Source organism: Pollicipes pollicipes, unplaced genomic scaffold, assembly GCF_011947565.3.
Source record: "Pollicipes pollicipes isolate AB1234 unplaced genomic scaffold, Ppol_2.1 Scaffold_3447;HRSCAF=4054_pilon_pilon_pilon, whole genome shotgun sequence".
Classification (NCBI taxonomy): domain Eukaryota; kingdom Metazoa; phylum Arthropoda; class Thecostraca; order Pollicipedomorpha; family Pollicipedidae; genus Pollicipes; species Pollicipes pollicipes.
This window is the reverse complement of record NW_023596297.1, coordinates 34,924,078-34,939,422: the sequence shown is the minus strand read 5'-3', so window position 1 is coordinate 34,939,422 and position 15,345 is coordinate 34,924,078. Positions and strand designations below refer to the sequence as shown.

Sequence of the window (15,345 nt, the reverse complement as noted above, 5' to 3'; positions counted from 1 at the left end):
GAGAGAGAGAGAGAGAGAGAGAGAGAGAGAGAGAGAGAGAGAGAGAGAGAGAGAGAGAGAGAGAGAGAGGGAGAGAGTTGGGCATGACGGTTCAATGTAACCAAATTGTAAACAGCGGTGTTTGTGAAGAGGCGCGAGAACGCTTAACCAGCAGACCTCCGCCTGTCAAGCTGTCATGAAAGGCAAGTGTCTAGCGTTGTTTTAACAAGAAAGCCGATTTGCTTCTTACTTTTGTAGCATCGTGAGTACAATGCATAAGACGACCTTTAACGGGAGGTACAGGTTAATCGAAGACATCAAACATCTGTTACAGTATATCATAGGAATACTTGCAACATATCCCAGTGTTTACGGTCACGATTGGGTAATGCTAGGCAAAACACAGTACGGCTCAAAACCTGAGCTGCGCAAAAGACAGAAAATGTTTTGGATGTGTGCAAATTCTGTTAATCAGGGGAGGTCAACATCTTTCAGTTAGTCAGCTTCTCACGTTCTAACACCTGATAATGGATGCTGTGCGAAAGGTTGCCCGTAACGCTGAAGGCCAAGCCGAAAGGCCTCCGTAGATCGTACCTGTATGTGGTTGGAAATGAACGCACCATGAGCATCATCACAGTTTTTCAAACCCCGCGTTTTAACACCAGAGACACAGCGCCGTACTAAGGGTTGCCTGAGACACAGATAGCTGCACCGAAAGGTTCCATGTTGACGTGTGTTTGGACAAGCGTATCTACAGCCGTGATCATCTCACTGCTCGTTCCATGCCCCACAAAGTGATTTACTGGTTTGTATGAATGTAATACCGAACCATGACTATTTTGAATGGTCAAATATTCTGAGCCGGCAGCTGTCGTCGTAAAACGGTGAGTAATTTTGACTGTTCAGGCCAGGACCATGTACTTTGCGTTACGGCCTCTCGGCCACCACTGCTCTGTTTTTTGTTCTTCTATTATTTCAGATGCATTTGTTGGTACTACTCGTTTGTGACTACCAAAATAGATATGACTTCCTCCTCTCTCCCTCTCTCTCTCTCTCTCTCTCTCCTCCTATCTCTCTCTCGCTCTCTCTCTCTCTATCTCTCTCTCTCTCTCTCTCTCTCTCTCTCTCTCTCTCTCTCTCTCTCCTCTTCTACATCTCTCTCTCTCTCTCTCTCTCTCTCTCTCTCTCTCTCTCTCTCTCTCTCTATCTCTCTCTCTCTTCTCTCTCTCTCTCTCTCTCTCTCTCTCTCTCTCCTCTCTCTCTCTCTCTCTCTATCTATCTATCTCCCTCCCTCTTCCTCGCCCTGTGGTTTTCAACGTTGAGGATGTATTTCCAGGTACGAACATAAAACTGGCAACCACAATACGATTATGAAGAGTATGGCCAGGAGCGTCAGTTTGCATACTGTCGGGAGAGCTTGACCCCCACACCCTCCTCAATGCTTACGATGCCCCTCAATGCTCCTCGGAGCCCTCTGCCTCCCCAAAATGCATTAACGCCCAAAGTGCATAAGAGCCCTTCTCTCTGCCTAAATGCAAATAAGCAGAAAAGCACTTTCTGAGCCTATGAAAAAGCGCAAATTTCCTGAGCTCATTGTAAACTAGATACTTACGCCACTATTCTGCAGGTACCTTGTGCTCTTTTGAATCCAACTCTCTTGTACGTTGGGCCAGTCTGCAAACGTTAACAGGTTTTTTCATGAGATACCCAGTGGGATCAACGTTAAAAATCGGCCATGATATCGAAACTTTCTAAATAAAAGTGTACCCCAGATGAAAGATGACCAACTTTTTCCGTGACAGTGACAAGTGTCCAGTCATGACTGTGATGGCATTTGACTGCCAGTTTCATGCAAAGCATCTAACAGGGAAATGGTGGTCAGATTTTCTACAGCCGTCATATAGAGACTACAAAAGATGTTCCAGGCGGGCCCCTGGCTGGTCCAGGATGCGCAACAGCTGAGCCTGCTGCGGGTGGCCGGTTATCCTGTCGGTACGGTCGGCGGTGATGCATCCCATATCGAGTCTAAGATGACGTTGAGCTCTTGAAGGTTCTCTGGCTTGTCCATGCGGACGTGGTTTCTCAGGTGACCACTCAGCGTGACGTCCAGTGGCGACCAGTGGCGACCAGTGGCGACCAGCGGCGACCAGTGACATCCAGTGTGCTGCACGCGGTGCCACGCCGTCTCGCTGGAGCCTCTCTAAGGGGAGTCGCTCCAGGGCCGCCCAGAGAGGCTGTCAGAGAGGCAGCGACGTGCCGCTCTCAGGTGGTGTTAACAACACCCTCGTTCTCGTCCACAAAGCGTCCTCCATATAGTCATGATTTGATAATGTGAGATCACCAATAACTGACATTGGCATTATTTGTTGTCATTTAAATGACCTCGCACTCTCGATTGTGGGAGAAATTCATTTGCCATCGTTCAGTAAAACATAGCTTAACTTGTATTTGTGCAACGCTGCATAAGCAATAATTTTGCGTAAAGGCGGTCTATTTGTTGCATATTTCTGCGATTTCTTCATGGCCCTGATACTGTTGTATTGTTAAACCGAGATTTTACGACACAGCCAGGGGCCCTCATTCAATGTTTCGAATATCCGTTCGCATGGAAAAATATTTTAGTACCATAGCGCTGAGAAGACAAGTGATCACAAGACGCAGACACCGCTTTCCGCAATTATGTTACATGAACTACCTTCTTAGCAGCCTTGTTGTGCGCCACATTGTGATGCATTGTGGTATGGCGCCCCTTATAATCTAAAAAATATATTTAGTTTAAACTTCTTGAATGGTGTATTCTGGTATGAACGCCCACGCTAAGTAGCGTTTGTTGCTTGAGCCCTTACCGCACCATCTGATCATAAAATCCCAGGCCGACGGCTGGAATTTTGTGGCGAAAGCTTAACGTGCCGCAATGCTCGGCGCGGCCCACCCGGCTTTCTGACGTCACCTGGCCGTCAGTTCGGCCGCTGCCACCGACCGCAGACTATCCCAGTCAGGGGCAAATAGCGAACGCCTAGGGGGCCAGCAAGGAAAGTGCGTCAATCAACTGAGCTATCGGAGAGCTATAGTACACACATTTCGGGACAGGACGGTTTAAGTTAAAGTTCGGTGGCGCGTCTTCCCAATGGTTGAGCAAAGAAAAGTGGTATCGAAGAATGGAATTATTATATTCTGTGTGTCGGTATGTTCAAAAGCGAAAGAGACATTGGAGTGGTGTTGATAATGTTTCCGAAGAAATCCAACCATAAGCACAGCTTCCAAACGTCAGGTTTCCTCAACGTGGTGAACACTTAATTGATATCGTAAACGCACAACATCCTGCTAAAATGAAGATCGGTTATTTTCAACACAAAAAGCTCGGCTCATGCCGCCAGAACACCAGAGTCCGAGATCTTTTTTGCTTGAACAATTTCCAGCACGCTTCAAAGCATTGGTCGCGCTTCCTTTTCAAACGAATACTCCGGTGACCGTCCAGGCGTCAGCCTTTGCCGTCCATGTCCTTCCAGTTATCTACATGTCCGTCGAGGGCATGCAGCTCAGTTTACTTTTTTATAGATGCATCCTAGCAGGACACACTATTCTTTGTAACATCTCGTCTGTACGTGTTACGTCACACCACTCCGTATAAAACTGTCTGTTTTGTGCCTCGGACCACCCTTGATGAACCACACACTACATCTATTTTCGTTCACCACAGCCGGCAGGTTTACTCAGATTTTTTCTCTGAACCCCATTCTAGACTTTTTACAAAAAATGCGTATTCACATCGACTTCAAATGGGAAGTCATTTCTCAGCATGAGAACTGCTTTGGAGCTGACCGAATATCAAAATGGGTTGTTTAATGCTGGCACCGGGATGCAAATTAAAGTGGCCGAAATCCAGGTGAAACCGTGACTTGGGGATAGCTGAGGCCAATTTTTCTGGCTTAGCCCCCCTGCCGATTTTAGGAAATGGGTGGGGTTCTGGGCATGAAAGTCCCCCAAAACTAGGCTGAACATTGTTTCCATAATCTTTTCACTGGCAAATGGTGATACTCATGCGCGTCACCTCGAGCAGACAACGATTGTATAGAATGCGTTATAATTATCGTTAACATGCCAATATGGTTATTTGTGTCGTAAAAATGTAGTTTTTGAAGAGGTACCAACCATTTTAATTTAGGTCAGTTCCACGTTCCTCTCCTGGCAACCATGCCCAGCTGCAGAAATTAATTCTTTATTCATGTATACCAAGACGAATGCAAATGCCTTCTGTAAAGCGTTCTGTGTAAATTGTCAAGAGGTCACCGCATGAAGCATCACATGCCCATATAAATTGTTCGCTTCCTGGTATCGCTGGCTGTTGTACAGCTCGAATTATCAGCGCGATATCTTATAATTCACAATGTTGTCCAGTGATCAGAAGGCAACCCCATTTTTTTCTAACTGGCGACAGTAGCATCTTTTAAATGGCACAAGTCGTGGAACAACTTTCCCCTTATCCCCTAATTTATTCAGCGTCTCAGTAACAGCGAATATAGCACGTTAGAGCATTTCACATGTTGTATCCCGACTTCTCCATGGTGCACACTAAGCTGGCATGTCTACTTCCATCTAACGCAAAGCTCAGACCAGAGTCGGTGTTTTTCTCCACATCACACGCACACATCTCCGATTCGCATCGTCCATTTGCAACCAAATTTACATAGCAGCTGTGCTGTTAGCTTCGAATGGTTCGCCCAGATCAGTGCCAAGCTGCAGTAGTACAAAACATATCACTCGCACAGCGCCGCTGCAAAGATCGCGCGGAAACACTCCAGACAAGATGAAAAGAGAGCATCTTATTGCTGGCACCTTCCACAAGCGACCCCGTTCTTCAATCCCCATCGGCAGCATGCGTCCATCCTTAGCGGCACAGTCTTCCCCTCTTGAGCAAATTCGTGAATGGATTCGTCCACGTCGAGCAGCGAGCTCAGTTCTCAAAGCTTCCGCTTGGTGTGCTGACAAAAGTCACGCCAATATGGGTCAGACACGTACGCACAGTGTAGCCGGTAAACGACTCATCAGCAAAAGTAAGTAAGTTAGAAAAGGACAGGAGCACTGTGGATTCCAGTTCGCTGACGGCGTGCGAGCGAACCCGCACCGTTGTCCTCACCGCGGAGGCTAGATTGTCTAGCTCGTTTGAGCAGTGCTCAGCTGGAACGTGCAAGCCACACGCCGTGCTGGGCCGCCAGCAACGCCCTAATCGACCCCGACCGGTGATGCAGGGGTGGCCCAGGAGTCTGTCGTCGTCAACCCGTCGCGAACGGTGCGCCTCCCAGCGCCGCTGGTACGGGGTGCAGCGCACGGCGGGGTCTTCCGCCCGCCCGCCAGCTCGCCGCCGCCGCAGCGGCCGCTCCTCGGCTTCCATCCAGAGCCAGTCTGGAGGCCGGCGGCGCCCCAGCGCGCACAACTTCGGTGTTTGCGATGCGCCGACGCTTGCAGGCCCGAATGCTGGTGAGTCTATACAAAAATACTTATAAAAACACCGACCGATTCGTTGACGCAGCGCCCGCCCTCGCCGGTGCGAACACTCGGGTGCCGGTGTGAGGGACAGTGACCGTGCTGATTGGCCTCCAGGGCGTGCGGGTGTTCGAGATCACTTCTTGACGAACGGCACCAGGTCCTCAGCCACCTTGTCGCTGACGTGCAGGTAGATGATCCAGTACATGAGGTTGAAGCAGATGAAGGTCACGGGGAACACGATGCGGGAGTACTTGTCCACGTCCGATGGACTACAGCCCAAGAGTTTGTTGACTTTCTTGCTCTTCATTAGAGCTGCGGGAAGACAGATGGCGCTCTTTACCGTCGAAAAGCGGTCTGAATAAGATGAAAGCATTTTGCGACCAATTCATCTTTGGATATGATACCAGGAAACACAACTGTGTCTCCTAGACTCAGAAAGACGTCACGGTTTTCGCAGCCAAATGGACGCTGACACGTAAACGAATGTGTTCAGACAGGAAGGAAACGCAGCTGTGTCACGAACGTCGTGAAGATTCTGATGTGATACACCTCTGTGAGTGATGGGCAGGATAATTGTGGACGTATTCGATATCAGAGCCAAAATCTGTGGAGCAGATCGCCAAAACTGGAAGATTCATCACACCTCGCGTAACAAGCGCTGATGAATGGCCAACACTGGGTGACTGGCGAACGCATTAAGGCGGTGCACCTCGGGCATCCGGTGACGCATCAAACACGTGACACGGCGTGATGGGAGGATATCTGATGCATCACTGACGCGCTCGCCGAGACGCGCTCCGGGGAGAGGCGGAAGGGACGTTTGCACCAAGTGGAGTGCTTTACAGTGACAAGGACCGAACTGTGAGTAGAGTGAAAAAATGGCCATCAAAACAGCATGAAGGAGAAGTGTTCAGTCTATTTTTAAGGGTCTCTCAGTGAAACTCAAACAGGAAACAGCTTGATAAAGCGAACTGAAATGGTAACCATCCACAGCCACGCACACTTCGCGTAGGTGACCTCATTACAACAGGGTGGCGGTAACAGGGTTTTGCATTGGGTAAGACAAGGCACGTAACTGAAGATGTCCTTACATAATGACGGAGGTTTCAGCTTCGCTGGTATGAGTGCTCATCACATTTGGCAATGCGCCGGGAAGGCCGGCTTAAGGAAACAGGGAGGGAGGTATTTAGGCAGGTTTGGTTCGGCGAAACTGAGGACTAATAGTATGACAATGTATAGAGTTGACCCGGACAGGGCTCATCATTATAAGATGACCCCATGGCTCCACTCACAAGTCATGTTGGCCGCTTCCTCATCGGGCCTGCCCCCGTTTAGGGTGTTCTCGAGAATGCACCCCTTAGAGTGGGCTTTCGGGTCATGTACCTTGAACCGAACCTCCTGTGGACAAAAAGAGGCCAGTGACAGCTGAGGTAAACGAAGCCGGGACAATGGTGGCACAGCAGTGTAGGTTGTTGGCCAGGGGCAGCCAGGAGCTCAGGTTTCACCAAGTCCCGTTAAACAGGAGCGTCGGAACACCCGAGCGATCATCAATGAAAATACGTGCGAGCTACATTGCGGGGTGCGTGATACGAGCCACGCCTCAATTTCCAGATATATGAATTCCAATAACTCTATTCTGAGCGATGTACAAACGCGCGTTTCTCGAACTCCCATCAGCAATGGTGCTTAGCATGGGATCAATACACATCCAGCGGCCGTCTTTTCCCAACAAAGCCTTATCCTTCAGCGGCTCAGCAGCCATCGCCAGAAAATCCAGTTCGCCTTACATAACCGGCTGATCAATGGCGGCAAGCTGCGCTGTGGCGCACCCGGACAGCGGGCCGCCTCCAGCGCCGGCTCAGCCGTTAATGCGTCCGCGCTCCGACTGAGGTCACCGCCGGCGCGGCGCTTGCGGGGCCGGCTCGCCGCGGCTCGGCGGCGAGCTCGAGGCGCCGCCCGGGGTCACGGGCGGTCGGGTCGTACCCGGAGTCAGAGGGGTCACTGGGTTGGTCGCCGGGTCGCGAACGGTCCGCACGGTCGCCGTCGGCCGGCGATGTGGGGGCGTTTGATTGACGGGACGCTGACGGGGCGGGAATGAGAGCACTGCCGGGCTGCGCGAGCCGCCCCCGCTCGTCATATCTAGCCGGCGGCTGTCGTGCGGCGTCATAGCAGCCCGCCGCCATGAAATCTTAATTTCTGATTGATTCTGTGGGATGGCGAAGTTTTAATAGAAAAAGTTTGCGACGCACTGGCAATGCGGCTGGTAAAATATGTCCTCTTGGAGCAGCTCGCCGGGACGAAACTACAGACAAGTTGATCTCAGAATGTTCCCCGGCTTTAGCACGTGGTGTTATGGCGCTAAAAGAAGGTCTTCACCCGGAATAGCATCTGTCTGAGAGACACACCTCAAAGACAATGCCGACATTTTTTCTGAGAAAAGAGTTCAGTGGACAGAAAGGATGACTGCAAACTACCTCACAACTATTCTGCAGGTGGCATGAAGCCACAAGGCTGCTTGACGTACGAACTTTCGATAATGCGCGGTTTCATTACATTTATCTGCCGCTGCGTCGTTGTGTCACGGTCTTTGCATGGCGCATCTATCAGTGCATGCGCGCGACACGATCCTTAGCGTTCCGACCCTTGTTCGTTGCGATAGGACCAGCAAAAAGTTACGCAGCGTACAAGATTCAATCCCGGCTTTCTGACGTGGCGCCCCATGCGCCACCAGTGCCGCCACCCCGCTTAATGACATCAACCAAAGAATCGCGAAATATGCAGTCGGCGACGTATGCAGCAAAACTCCAGAGCTCAGCGAACATGTCACGATGACGTCACTTTCTTCGTCGTTGGTAAAAATTCAGAGCCTTCAAGCTACCTTTTTCTGACAAGAACTGGCCATATGAAACTGGGCGCCGAACAACTAATGGCGATCTTGGACAGGCCAGAGAAGGTAGAAAAGTATCCATGATGGCACGGGACAACATCACAATGCCCTGATGCTGATAGCCTATTAGGCCGTTGCAGCTTGACCAGAGCACGGAATCGGTGTTTCCAATACTCAACCACAACGCTCACATATGACATGAGGACAGTAACGACATGCGTAAGTATGAAATAGCCGGCAGGAAAGGCTGCGCATATCGAGGCCATGTCAAGGGACACGTCTGAGAAACCAGAGGTACGGGGCAATGACGACAAGGTCATGTTACAGATGGACCGAATAGCTGACTTACCCGCTATTGCCGTCTAACCAACAGCGGGCGTCAGGACTGTCAGATTATCTTTGCATAATCTGACACTTTCAGCTGTTGATTAAAGACCATCTTAAGAAAACAGACGCCCCGCACTCGCGTACTCAAAACTACGGCAGCATCCAATCGGAAAACGCACCGATCTCCAGCTGCGACAGCAGAATCGACTCTGGTTCCGCCCTCCCCCCCCCCCCCCCCCCCCGTCCTTGACTCCACTGCAGACGGTTCCAAGAATGAGGCAGTCACTCGACCACCGGAAGGAATCTCCATGATAACCTCTGCCCCTGCGTTGACAATTCAGGAGGACATCTTGTCAGAGTAACAAAGAGAATAGTGCTGGTGGTTCCGACGAGGGACTTTTGGTGAAGCCGCAACAGGAGCCAATGCTTCCAGGGCCTTGGAAACTTTCGTGTGGTGTTCCGACAGAAGACGAGTGCCGACTTTAACCATCCCGTATGAAATATTCCCGGTATTATGATAATGCAGTCCTGAAGGAAATGCTCTAGCTAATGGTTTATGATTCGCACTTCCTGACCCGCCTTTAACAAGGTATGATGCAGCGTTATTGTTAGGTCCGCTGTTGCACATCAAACAAGACTAACTCCAATAGTAACATATCACATTTATATCACATTTACATGAGGTAGAAGTTGAAACAGGGTACAGATGTTGGTTGGCATATCGTTCCCACGTTTCGGATGAGGCTGAATCTGTTGAAAACCTTTTCCAGTGATAGCTGTTCTTGAAGCAGGGAAAAGTTATGATCACTTAGATGACTCCTTTGACCAGAGTCGGTATTGAGTACAATCAGCGCCGACTATTTTTGCAACGGGAGATTCGTTGCTGCTGTGGCGGTATAAAGCTGAGTAGTAAAGATGCACCGCTTGTGTATTGGGCTCCCATACGCCCAAAGTTGAAAGCAAAACTTGTGGAGAAAATCAGGAGGATAAATCAGGAGGAGAGGCTTGAGCTTTCTGATTTGCAAAAAAAAAAACGTTTTTTGTTGTGCCCGATGTGCCCCGCCGCAAAAGGCATATATGAAAACTGTGTGGCTGTACACCGAATGACACAATAAATTGCGATCATATACTTTGCCGTGAAAACTGATTGCCTAAGTTGCAATGACTGCGAGGATGGGGATGAGGGCGGATGGTGATATCACCACAAAAAGAAGAAGAAAAACTGACGCGCACATGTGATCCGAGCCAGCAATGAGGAAATGAGCACTAAGGTGTCCTGGTCTGCCTCATGAGGGAAGTTGGCAAAACACCTTGACTGAATTCTTTCGGGGTTTTGAAGCCCTTTTCAAGGTCAGCACTATTCGATGATGTCCAATGGTTACGCTCTTCTCCGTCAAAATTACCGGACTTCTTATCTTGAACGGATACCGCATATTAATGCCAGCCCATAATCGTACCCCAGGCTGGTGCTCACTGAGATCCTCTGAAACCTTCACATCTCGGCCACAGTTGTGCAAAGAAATGTGATTGCTGGCTTTAAACTATATTCCAAAAGGCGCCTCAAACTGCGCCATTAACCCCCGAAAATACCTTCCCGACTCGCGCCCCTACACCTTGGCGAGCAGCACCTGGCGAGAGCGTGCCCCCGGAGGCCAGGCACAGACCGAATTTTACCGGCCGGGTTAGTAGATCGTCCGAGTCACGAGGCCGTTCGGGTCACGAGGTCGCCCGGGTCACGAGGTCGTCCGGGTCACGAGGTCGTTCGGGCTACGAGGTCGTCCAGGTCACGACGTCGTCCGGGTCACGAGTGTGACGTGAGTGACTCCCCGATAGGTGGTGTCCCTTCTTCCGAGTCGACATATTCCAGAGAAAGCTACGTTGGCTCCGTGCTAGAAACTAGAGGACAGATTCCCACAAGAGGCGTAACGTACACCCTGTCAGAAGGTAACGGGAACGGACGCTGCTGGTGGGAGGCCTGCAGGACTTCCCAGTCGGAATGTCCCGGGGACAGATGTCAGGATCGTCACATCTTTCCGGTCAAGACACCCAGGTGGCGAACATGCAACTACCCGCCCGCGCGTATCTGTCTGCTCGTTACACGGAACGAGCAGGCAGATATGGCTCTCTAGGCCATTGTGTTTCGGGACAAGTACAGGTCACATTAGGTATTCTTAGTTCAGTTGCCACGGAGCCGGGATAGACGCAGCGCTGCGTTGGGAACATGGCCGGACTGTACCCCGTTTTCGTTCTAGGATTCTTCGGCGGTGGGTTTCAGAAGGGTAGCGTCCGCTCTGTCACTTTGTGCCCGGAAGGGAGACCGATCTGGACGGTGAAGTACATACGCAGGTGTGCTGCTCTCGGTGGTCCGGGCAGGGCTGCATGGTGCATTGATATGAGTGACCCGTGTGACCCCCGTGGTGAGCACCGTGGCCGGAATGACCTCGCCGCAGCGTGTTCATCTGTGAAGGCAAGACGCAGTTAAACCGGGCGCGGAAATGTCAAGACCTTGAGGTACAACCACAAAGCACGGAAGGCACCGGTAAACAGCTGCGGAGTTTGGTCGTTGCTGTTACAAAGAGCCTTGGCGAGAGAGAATCACGAAATAGTTCGTGTGGCTTGCAATAATGCAGCCCAGGTAGGGATTTGGAGGGCCGTGAACCAGTCCAAGGTTATGGTTTGTAAGGATATGCGGAGTCTGATAATTATAATAAACCAGAGACACGCCTTAATATTTCAACGGTCCCCAAAGCTAAATCTTTTACAATAGAGAATAAGAGCTGGCATTTCAAAAGGCGTTCTAGAGTGTTTTCCTCTCGACCAACTTTGCAAGAGAAAGGACAACTTCCAAACTTCCTTTGGGTCTTGGGAGGGAGTGCAACTCAGTGAAATGGAGGCAGACTTGAAAAGGCAACCACTAGAGCGGCGACCCATCTGATTTCCACGGCGAGCGAGCGTGCGTGACAGCAAACTCCCACGGAACAGCGCTAGGCCAACCGTGCGGCGTATGGTTGCCTCAGGCTTCGCTGGCGTGAGAGGAGAGAAACGACGAGGCCTGGGCGCGGCAAGTAACGCTGCGAGATATGCCGTGAACAAGGGGACGTGCTGTTCTGAGGTTCGCTGCGGGAGGCCCGTCAAGGAAGATGGTACAGACCAGACGCTGACAAACGTTAGACTGTCTATTCCCGCCTCTAATTTTGTAGGATTGCTAGCAGTAGCTTTGAATTGCAGCCTATCCAAAGACAAGGCGGCGTTAAAGCGCTCATGTGAGCACGCAGTGTAATAGTTGGCACTGCTATCATAATAACATGGCACGGAATGCAGGAGGCAGCGCGCCGAACATATGGAAATGTCATCTGAAAATAGGACACAGTCTGGTGAAAAAGGATGTTCTTGTAGGATGGGCACCTGCAAGGTTCCATGAAACCACTGCAGTATGCAAACACAACCCGGGCATTGAAAAGGCAGTAATATTAGCCTTGTTCCTCGGAAAAAAACAGGAGAATGGAGATATATCCTGTTTTTTTCCGAGGAATAAGGCTAATACTACTGTCACATCTATGTGAATAATGTTCCTCGCTAATGCACTGAACAACTTACAACCCGGGCATGGACAGCATTTCGTTGCACCACAGGAAACAGGGCACATGTACCACAAGAACAGGTTACAAGTTCAAGGGAAATTATGATCACGTATGACGTAACAAGCGTAAACACAGAACACATTCCCGAGAGCACAGCACAAAGTAAAGAGAGCGGTGACAAAACGCAGAGCACAGGACAGTGAAAAAAAACAGGTAAGACATGGCCAAAAGTGTCTGCATAGGAGGCAGGAACGCAGGATATCAGTGTGCGTAAAACGAGATGCATGGAACAGGGCACATATGTAATGCTAATGTTGTAATGCAAGATGATAAATGGTACCTTTAACCTAAAATAAGCATAGGCCACCCAGAGGTAACTAACATGTAAAAGTTACTTTAAGCTGGGGCTGGCGACAATGTTTTGCAAAATAAAATGGCGGACGCGTGCAAAGTTCATGAGCCAACATTTTTAGGACTCATCAGTTTTTTACGAAACTTCAGTGCAGCCAACGCAGGTGCAACACATCAATTGAAAAGCTACGTGTATTACAACCTTTAAAGCAATCAAAATTTAGTTTAAATGGCATAAAAACCCACACCATAGCTGTGAATCAATGACCACCCAACGCGCCTGATCACACCATCCACGTAGTGCACCTATCACTCCTTTTATAGCTCTGTTTCGTCTCACACTTGTCCCACACGCATCCCATTAATGCCCGATGAGGACGATCGCATGGCCCCCGCTTGGCCAAGACCGAAGACAGATTGTGGTGAATTGCCATTCCCCTCGCCTCCAAGACAACAGAGGACCAAACGACTGTCATAGGATGGAAGATAATGAAGAAAAAAGGTGACGAATGTACGCCACGGATGCTATGGACAAACACGTCACATTGGAATCGCTAAACAGAATATGTAGGCTGGATGCGAAAAGTGAATCCGGATTGTTCAACTCAAATGCAGTCTTCAGTTATCATACATTTATTGAAATATTGATGTCAACTTTGTGGCAATTGATCCGGATTTTATTGTTCTATACATATGCATATATATATATATATATATATATATATATATATATATATATATATATATATATATATGTGTGTGTGTGTGTGTGTGTGTGTGTGTGTCTATGATGCAAATCAAATAAGTTAATAAACGGATATTGACATAAACCAAATGTGTACGTATATGCACACACACACACACACACACACACACACACACACACACACACACACACACACACACACACACACACACACACACACACACACACACACACACACACACACACACACACACACACACACACACACACACACACACACACACACACATATATATATATATATATATATATATATATATATATATATATATAAATCATGTTATTGCAACTCTACACCATCTAGGGGTGTTGTTGGTGTAGAAAATTATCAATGCTTGTCTTTCCATGCAAATAAGCGCTGTGCTAACAAGCGGCGCAGAATGTAACGTCGGCTGCAGCAGCGTTAGGCCAGTGACATGGCGTAGGAGAATGGTAATGGGACGCCGCTGACAAGACACAATTAACATACACAGCAAACAAAGTGGTGGAATCGGGGCAACGTTAATATGATGGGCAGGACAGCGTTCGGGAAACAAGACACAGTGAGCATCAGAAACGCATGGTGACACATATGGAACGTAGGCGACATGGCGTGCGATGAATAACGGAACAGAAGGGACGTAGAAACAGAGATGCAGAGGAGAACGTAAAGCAGAGGATGAGAGCCGTATGACGACAGCTGCCGGACAACGAACACAGGACTTCAGACACATGGCACATAACTCGGAACGCAGCACACAGAACACGGTCACGGAAACAAGGAAATACACTCAGAGTCCACGGCACAGACCGTGGGACGCGGGCTGCTGGCACGGGATACGGCCCTGAACACAAACACCGCGCGTGGAAAGAGAACGCAGCACGCCGGACCGAGGCGTGGCGCGGACCATGCATCGAAGGGTGCAGGGCATTGCGCAGAAAGGACAGGATGCAGGACATGCAAGACGAAAACTGGACCACAGAACACAAGATGCAAGGTGCTGGATGCGGGACACACGGAGAGAATGAGCTATGGCTGCTTTTGGGTCGACCGGTTGTTGGACAACTAATACACCACATGAGCTGAAACAGAAGAACGCACGTGAGTTGACAAAAAGCCAGAGACAGCACGTAGCAATCAAGAACCGGGGGGGGGGGGGGGGGGCGCATGGAAAATGACGCAGACGCAGGGAGCGGGGTGCAGGACGCGCTACGCCCTCCATTGCAGCGAAGCGTGTCCGGCGCGGCGCGACGCGGTGCTCACTGCCGACTTGGGCGCGTGCTCGTCGGACGTCATGACCATCGACGAGTGGTCCCGCACGTCCCGCTGCATCTTCTCCAGCGCCATCTTCTGGATGGCCATCAGCCGACTTCGCCGCATGCCGATCCGCTTGGCGATGTAGCCCACGTAGGCGTACTCTGAGGGCAGACTCGAGCCAGTCAGGTGGCGGCGGCGTCAAAGGCGTCGCGTCCGACCTCGGAGAAGGCGCCGGCTGACGCTAACGAGTGAGTCAGACACGGACGCTGGGGGAGCCGGTGTACAGCCGGCGAGGCGCTCTCTGTAAGCATCACCTCGCGAACCACACCGACGCGTCTGCGAACTGTGGTGCGTTCGACGAGCACGGCAAACACGGCACACGAACAGACCGGGACAGCACAATGAGAGGATACATCAAACGGAGTGAACACCAGCGGACGACTTCGTGATATCAATCGAGGACACTATTGGGCGAGTCCGGTCAGTTGCGGCGAAAGAAGCGCGAATGCTCTGCGCAACCCTGTAAACTCGGTCGAACGGGTCAGATAGAGCCGGCTCTCTCAGGCAGCGGTGCTGGGCCCGGCGAGAACACGCCGTAAATGCGGCCGGCTGTGTCGGACACGGGCGCTGGGCTTGAGGCATGCCGTGTGACGCGTCCGTCAATACATATTCAGTCAGATGTAGTGAATGAGTGAGCGAAGCGAGTAGGTGAACGCAGCCATACATGCAA

The 15,345-nt window shown here is 50.3% G+C and overlaps 1 protein-coding gene across 4 annotated transcripts in view; it reads right to left on the bottom strand.

The window, feature by feature from the left end:
- Window positions 1-4,182: 4,182 nt before the first annotated feature.
- Rdl (Resistant to dieldrin) overlaps window positions 4,183-15,345 on the bottom strand; it is a 73,071-nt gene continuing 61,908 nt past the window's right edge. For all 4 annotated transcript variants that reach the window (XM_037214098.1, XM_037214097.1, XM_037214100.1 and 1 more), the window contains 4 exons: window positions 14,622-14,776; window positions 11,023-11,139; window positions 6,759-6,864; window positions 4,183-5,778 (listed from right to left, as the gene is read on the bottom strand). In XM_037214098.1, the coding sequence (XP_037069993.1) occupies window positions 5,600-5,778; window positions 6,759-6,864; window positions 11,023-11,139; window positions 14,622-14,776 (557 nt within the window). In that variant the 3' untranslated portion in view covers window positions 4,183-5,599. The remainder of the gene's footprint in view (window positions 5,779-6,758; window positions 6,865-11,022; window positions 11,140-14,621; window positions 14,777-15,345) is intronic.